The sequence below is a fragment of the Triplophysa dalaica genome, chromosome 17, assembly GCF_015846415.1.
Source record: "Triplophysa dalaica isolate WHDGS20190420 chromosome 17, ASM1584641v1, whole genome shotgun sequence".
Taxonomy (NCBI): Eukaryota; Metazoa; Chordata; class Actinopteri; order Cypriniformes; family Nemacheilidae; genus Triplophysa; species Triplophysa dalaica.
The window spans coordinates 21,248,937-21,256,781 of record NC_079558.1 but is presented as its reverse complement, the minus strand read 5'-3'; the positions used below and the strand labels follow the sequence as shown (position 1 = coordinate 21,256,781).

General features: G+C 36.4%; 1 protein-coding gene and 1 long non-coding RNA gene across 2 annotated transcripts in view; one reads left to right on the top strand and one right to left on the bottom strand.

Annotated features, from left to right (window-relative positions):
• Positions 1–3,255: 3,255 nt before the first annotated feature.
• Positions 3,256–7,845, bottom strand: part of LOC130438685 (deleted in malignant brain tumors 1 protein-like) — a 28,546-nt gene continuing 23,956 nt past the window's right edge. Inside the window, exons 21-26 of the mRNA XM_056770766.1 lie at positions 4,967–4,977; positions 4,674–4,746; positions 4,544–4,570; positions 4,065–4,395; positions 3,707–4,005; positions 3,256–3,321 (exon numbers count right to left, since the gene is read on the bottom strand). Of these exons, the coding sequence (XP_056626744.1) occupies positions 3,272–3,321; positions 3,707–4,005; positions 4,065–4,395; positions 4,544–4,570; positions 4,674–4,746; positions 4,967–4,977 (791 nt within the window). The 3' untranslated portion in view covers positions 3,256–3,271. The remainder of the gene's footprint in view (positions 3,322–3,706; positions 4,006–4,064; positions 4,396–4,543; positions 4,571–4,673; positions 4,747–4,966; positions 4,978–7,845) is intronic.
• Positions 5,303–6,790, top strand: LOC130438823 (uncharacterized). The gene is made up of 3 exons (XR_008909382.1): positions 5,303–5,474; positions 6,223–6,309; positions 6,427–6,790. It is a non-coding gene; the product is annotated as an uncharacterized LOC130438823 (long non-coding RNA).

Sequence of the window (7,845 nt, the reverse complement as noted above, 5' to 3'; positions counted from 1 at the left end):
TGCTCACTACATTTCCCATAACCCATTACCTGGACTAATAGAACACTGATCACGCTCCTGTTTGCAATAACCTGTCTATATAGCAGGGTTCATTCTCTCTGTCATTGCGGAGTCTTGTTCGTGTCAGCTGCATTTCTGAGTGTTATAGATGTTTTGTCTATCAGTGTTTCGACCTTACTTGTCATTTGGATTACGACCGTTTGCTGCCTGCCTCGACCATTGCCTGTGACCCCGTTTGAAATTGTTGCCTGGCCTGGACTTATTGCCTGTTTATACCAGTTCTTCCTGCTAATAAAGCTGGATTTAGATCCGAAACTCTTGAGTCGTAGCAGTTCGTGACAGTTATCCTTAAGAATTTCAATTGTCGGCAGTAATCTTGTAGACCACTATCCTAAAACATCCTGGATGTTTAGTATTTCAAAAGCTTTGAAGTATTTCCCAGAGTCTATTTTGTCTAAGTGCCTAATTGTTTAGTCTGAGCACTTTACTGAACTGCTGGTGTTTTAATAAGATAAAGCATAAAAGCAGAAGCGCAAAGCACAGAGCGCTAGTAAATGTGTCCGAATAGTAGCAAAGCAAGAAGGAATTATTAGTTTTGAGAGGTTATCTGGGAATAACGAATCGGCAAATGTCTCGACTGGCCAGTCAGAAAACCAGACAGGATGTGGCTCCACGTTAACCCAGAATTCCACAAGGTGACCAGCAAAATCAGATATACCACAAAATAAGAACTGCCCTTTGCCTCTATAGCAGCACCACAGCCCAGTTGTCGACACACCACTGCAGCATCTGATAGATCCCAACCATCATCACAAACAGTTCCCCAAACTCCTTCATGAAGAACCTCAAATCTTCCAGAACACATGTTGGTACCATTCGCCAGCCTGATATCTATTAGCATCACAATCAATATGAACATGGAAGAATGTCAATGTTTTAAATACTATGACCCCTACTCTTATTATTATTGAGAAACATGTAAAGCGGAATCATCAAACGATTAATGTAGTGGGGTACACATCATCAGCCTACATATTACCTGTTCCTCACCCCTTTGCGATATCACAGAATAGGTTCATTTAACAATGGAAAGTTATATTTATGAAAGCTGCCTACCGGTCTGTTTTAAAGGTGTAAAACTCACCATTTATCAGCAGCAGTATCGACACACAGAAGAAGATCAGAAACTTCATTGTGACAAGTGTGGCCTCTGAAACCTGCATATATGCACAATAAAACATGTGTTATAAATATATATATATTATTGTTTTCAATTTAATATAAATATGAATCACATCGAATGAAATAAGTAGCCTACAATAAACAGATTATTAGGCCAATTTGCAAACGATAAATGAGAAAGCCTTTTATCTTTACTTTTATCTTTACCCGTACCCGTACCCTCATCACAGAGACTGCACGTTTGCTCACCCTGTAGTGATGGGAGAAACGAAGCTTTGAATCAATTGAAACAAAACATGATTCAGGTTTTCGAAGCGTTCGAAACACTACATGCACGCGACACCCACTGGGGAAAATGTTGTAGATGCATCGAGATCTCAGGCCAAACTCAATGACAGAAAATTGGAAATCATACGTTTCATTAAAAATCAGTGCATGAATTTGGGGATTTTAATTGTAGCACATTTAATTATCGTCAGAGCACTAACAAAATGTAGGAGAACCATCACTTTCCCCTTTTAATTATACACTCATGTCAAAAAAAGCTGTTTAGACAAATAAGCAAGTAAAGTAAAGATAGTATTATATATCTGAAAAAGGACAATGCAATGATTTTTTAAATGTTTCAGTGTTATGCAAAGTTAGCTTTAACTTTATTTCCAGATATTAATTGTAACACAAGATGTTTCTTGTAAACCTCAAAGATAAATGAACAAATTAATCTTTACTGAAATATATCATTTTGAAATTTACTGCCCAAAAGCATGCTTGTGCAAAGCATGCTGGGAACCCGAAAATTCCCTTCAACCAGTTGTGAAATATGAACTTGTTAATATTAATAAACTCCGCAATAGGTCTTATAATATTGAGTTTTGCATTTTACTCAATGTTAAGTTGACCAGTCAAACACTTAAGTCGACAATAAAACATTTTGGGGTATAAAAGTTATTTTTATCTATGGTTTAATAAAACTAACAACAGTTCATATTTTTAAGTGTGTGAGGCCGAGAACAGTGTTCGGTCTTGGTCTCTGCAGCCAGCAGTTAGCATGCTTTGCTTTCTTTTGCCATGGTGTAGAAACGAATTCACGCATGTCACTTGCAAAAACAAAAAATGGTGGCAGTGGCATGGGTGGACACGTTCAGAAAAAAGGACTGTAATATAAGAACGGCAACCTACTTCAGAAAGGGAGCAAAATCTGGATCAAGTACTCAGATACCCAAGTGGTGATTCTTTCCTCATGTCATGTGGGTGTCAGTTCTCCATGTTGGTGTTTCTCTTCCTTGAGATGTTACTCGTGAAGTCCATGGCTCTGACCAGTGCAGTCATGTCACATCAAACTCAAGCCAAGTCAAAGCTTGTCCTAGAGATTATTATGTCTACAAACCGTGCGATCGCAGGCCCTGTATATTGTGCAGGTACCTTCTGCTCATAGACTTGACATGTTTATCATATTGTATATAGGTAACATCATCCTGCTCGCATTTGCAATCAAATCCAATATAGACTATTAAAACACTTCATTTCCCAAAATACTTCAGCACTCCAAGTGTGGACCTCTGTGACAACTACACAAGTTTGGATGAACCCTGGAGATCCACTGATCATAATTACAACCACACTGTGTGATTCTGCGGTGGTACAGACCAAAACATTTGTTTAGTCTATACTACTAGGTACTTTCACAATACAGACTGGGTTAAAAAGAATTTCATTGACTAACAATAGATAATTCTGACAAATGCGCAAACCTAGTCGACTGAAACTTGACATTGGAAAAGGAGAACAACAGCTTGACAAGACTAAAACAGGCCACCATAAACAGTCTCCCATTCAAACTAAGATTAACAACTTAAACCTTGAAGGCAAACGAAAGCCTTTTCAACTATAGGGCCATTCATATTTCACATCTGAAACGACAAATCTTATCTTTGTGGGAAAACCGGAGCTTTAAGGGTGTCATCAGCAAATGACAGACCTGCATAAATAACCAATTAGAAGCGATATTTTGATTAGTCAATGGAGCTTTCAGTCACACACAAAAAAAAGACATTACAAGCAATATTAATAGGATGCCATTTATTTCATATTAATCTGTTGTTGTCGGTGCTGCTGCTGTCGGTGCCGCTATCAGTTCAGCTAGAGAAAAATAAAGATTGTTAATCAGAAAGAAGGTTTAAGCTCCAAAGTATTATAACAAAACCTGCCTTATTTTGTTCTCAAGACATTAGGGATTATTATGTAGTAGCCTAATAGTATATAAAAGCTTTAAACTGTTCCATTATAAACTGGTAAATGTTTCTAAGGGGAAATGAGTAATAGATGCTTTTTGTCAAGCACCTACTACAAGTAAGCTCCATTCACTTGAGTTTCAAAATGTTGTGGTCCTGCTGTAAAGCCTTTAAGGACTGTTCAGTAGAGCACCATCAGGGGTGCTCCATCAAAACCAACCTGCTCAACCTTACTGCAAGAAACACTAAAATAAAGGATGAATAACACCACCAAATAATAATGATCAACTCACCCTGGCAGATGACTCCAGCATCTTCATCATGTTCATGGTTGTGAGTTCCCCATGGTGGTGCGAAGCAGTTTTGTAGTGACGTTTCATTTCCTCTACACGCCACATTATCCAACCATATCGGTCCTGTACCTTGTCCAAAATAAGAACTGCCCGTTGCCTCTATAGCAGCACCACAGCCCAGCTGTCGACACACCACTGCAGCATCTTTTAGATCCCAACCATCATCACAAACAGTTCCCCAAACTCCTTCATGAAGAATCTCCACTCTTCCAGAACACTCACTGCTCCCATTCACTAGCCTGATATCTATCATCAACAAAATCAATATGAACATGTCACTACAGGATGGACGCCACACTTCATTTTAATGAGGTTTAACTCACCTTGGCAGATGACTCCAGCATCTTCATCGTGATCATGGTTGTGAGTTCCCCATGGTGGTGCGAAGCAGTTTTCCAGTGACGTTTCATTCCCTGTACACCCCACATTATCCAACCATATCGGTCCTGTACCTTGTCCAAAATAAGAACTGCCCTTTGCCTCTATAGCAGCACCACAGCCCAGCTGTCGACACACCACTGAAGCATCCGATAGATCCCAACCATCATCACAAACAGTTCCCCAAACTCCTTCATGAAGAACCTCCAATCTTCCAGAACACAAGTTGGTACCATTCGCCAGCCTGATATCTATTAGCATCACAATCAATATGAACATGGAAGAATGTCAATGTTTTAAATACTATGACCCCTACTCTTATTATTATTGAGAAACATGTAAAGCGTAATCATAAAACGATTAATGTAGTGGGGTACACATCATCAGCCTACATATTACCTGTTCCTCGCCCCTTTGCGATATCGCCTGCAAATAAACAATATGCGCATAATAGGTTAATTTAACAAATGGAAAGTTATATTTATGAAAGCTGCCTACTGGTGCTGTGTTTTAAAGGTGTAAAACTCACCATTTATCAGCAGAAGTATCAACACACAGAAGAAGATCTGAAACCTCATTGTGACAAGTGTTGCCTCCGACACCTGCATAAATGCACAATAAAACGTGATATATATATATATATATATATATATATATATATATATATATATATATATATATATATATATATATATATATATATATATATTTGTTGTTTTCAATAAAAAAATATGAATCACATCGAATTAAATAAGTAGCCTACAATATACAGATTAGTTGGCCAATTTGCAAACGATAAATGAGAAAGCCTTTTATCTTTACCTGTAACTGTACTTTACCGCTTCAGCGTGACTTCTCTCTTCACCAAGTTAACCAACACACACTGATGCTGATCGGAATCCTTTATATACTGCTCGATGTGGGTCGACCGCAGCTGAAACCAAAATTATTTCCAGGTGTAACAATTATCAATCACAGTCGCAATCAACTGTTAACTATTTTCATGAGTCACTATTGTTTCAGCATGAATTCGCCCACTATCTCCTATATAGTGAACAATTTCGGACAATGACGTAATATATCCTGAAAAATGCTGGGTTATTTGTTTAACCCAACAGCTGGGTTGAGCCTGTTGGGTCATTTTGTTCGGTTATTTTCTTAGTGTTGGGTCATTTTTTGAGTAACCCAAACGCTGGGTTACCAGTCTGGTCCAATTGAGTGACAGTTGAGAGAGTAAACCCCTCCCACTCCTCTACGCATCAGACAAACTTTACCTTCGCGGGCATTTTGATCCACTTCATCTCGGAAAGCTGTTATTCGGAGAATAAAAGTATGTTTTACGAGTTTTTAATGTATAAAACTATTACTGTAAAAAAAAATGCAAAAGTATGCAAAATTCGGCTGTTCGCATTAGGTTTGAAAGTAACGTTACAATCTAGCTTCGTTAGCTTTGGATAGCTAGTCTGTAACGTTATGCCCACGTTGTTCTAATTTACAGCTTTTTAATCATTTAAACTTCCTTTTTGGTGAACATTTCCTCTGAAATGTGTGACTTGTGTGAGGAATTTAGTTCAGTAACTTACGCAACTTGATATTAGTTTAAGGTCGACACGAGAGCGTCGTGTCAAAAGCAAACATCCAGCAATTTTTTTTTATAAATACCGCTAATGTTCGGTGACGGAACTTAGATTTAAGAGTCTTTTAGACGAGAATGTAGTTGTTAAGAACACAAATACGTGATTTATATATAAACATAACGCCTCTTTGAGAATTTGTTAAGACGCTGTCGGAGGTGTGAGCTTCAGGCTGTCAGCGGTCGTGTCTCCGTGGAGAGCAGCTCTATCTCGGCCATTGCTTCGGGAATAGCCGCTGGCTCTTATAACGTTAGTGGTTAACAATGCGATATAGTTAATTTTGGGTATATGAGACGAACAATTGTTGCTCTTTTTAGACTTATACTTATTCCCGAGTGTGTCGAATTAGTGAAGGGTTGTTTTAACGTTTATAATATTATTTTTTTAAGACTCTATTTCACTTTCTGTACTAGAGCCCACTCTTCTTTTTTCCCTCACTGACAGGTTGCAGAATAACAGCTAATATTAATGGATCATTCTATTCAAGAAAATGTCAACTGGAACTTGGATGTTTTCATAACAGGCTTAAAGGTAAACATTATTTAGGTAAAATGTTAATGTACTTCTTTATATATTTATTATAATCCATTGTGCTCTGGGTAGGCCAGTTTCCTTACATTCTTCTCTTGTCTCTTTTTCTCTTTCTAGATGTACAAATTGATAAAGAAACCCTCCTGCTGGACATCCACTTCCAAAAGTGCACACCACACTGTTGTCTACAACTCCCAGGAAAAGAATCCTCTTCAGTAAGACTGCTCCGTGGATATTTTAGGTTAAGCAGTGCTGAAACCGAAAGAACTAACACTATTTAAAATGTTTTGTGAGTTTATATGAAGAGGAAAGTTACGGTGTCCCTTTTTCACATCCATAACGCTTGTTTATTTCTTTTTTTATAGAAAACTTGTGCATAGACTTATATTTTATCATATAAATGCGGTTCTATTAACAAGGGTTTAGTAAAATACTTTTTAAAGTGTTTTGAAGTGTTAAGTTGTCTAACTGTTTATATTTACTTGCGCCACTTTAATAACCTTGTTAAATGTATATGTTAAAATCTAAACTAATGTAATTTATTGAAATTAATTTTCTTTAAATATGTATAAACATACATTTCATCAAAGTGTTTTATATGCCATTTTATTGTTCATTGAACATAACATATTGCATGTTTTTATGAATTCCTTTTGTCTTGCAATTTGATCCTTAATAAAACTATTGATTCTTACTGATGCCTCGAGTATTTCTCTGTGATTTTGTTATTATTTTTAAACATTTCAGGTTTGTTTTAAACCATCAATGTAATTTTTAAGCAAAAGTTGATTTAAATGAAACAACCCAGCATGTTGGGTCAAAGATTTAACCCAACTGGCTGGGTTAAAATAACCCAACGCTGGGTTTGTCCATATTTGACCCAATGTTGGGTTACCAAAATAACCCAAATTGGGTTGTTTTAACCCAGCCTTTTTTTAGAGTGTACTGACGTGACATTCTTCACAACGATTATTACACCTGTGTGGCTTTATGGATTTTTTTAATGATAAAGTTCATTGTTACATTATTTGTCACCTTTATTACATAAGTTTTAAATAAAGAGAACAAAACAAAAGATTGCCACGTTTATGTAGAATTACATTGCATAAAGGGAACTTAAATGATTACATATATTTAAAATAAAACACTGATATTTATAACATTCATTTAATCTGTTTATTTTCAAAAAGTAGAAAACTAACTGTAAACAAGAACAAACAAGTCTATAAACGTACACTTGTGGCATTAACAGTCACTCCGGCTAATTCGAATCAGACCTTCGCATTGTATCATGGGAAATATGAATGAGCGAGTGTGCATCGGATGTTTGTTCTTGTTGACACTTATTTTCTATTTTTTGAGAATACACAGATTAAATGAATGATAATAATATCAGTGTTTTATTTTAAATATATTAAGTCATTTTATTTAACGTAATGCAATGTAACGTTAAGTGTAAATAAACATGGCAAATATTTATTTTGTTCTCTTTGTCAAAAATAATATAATAAACGTGACAAATAATGCAACAATGAA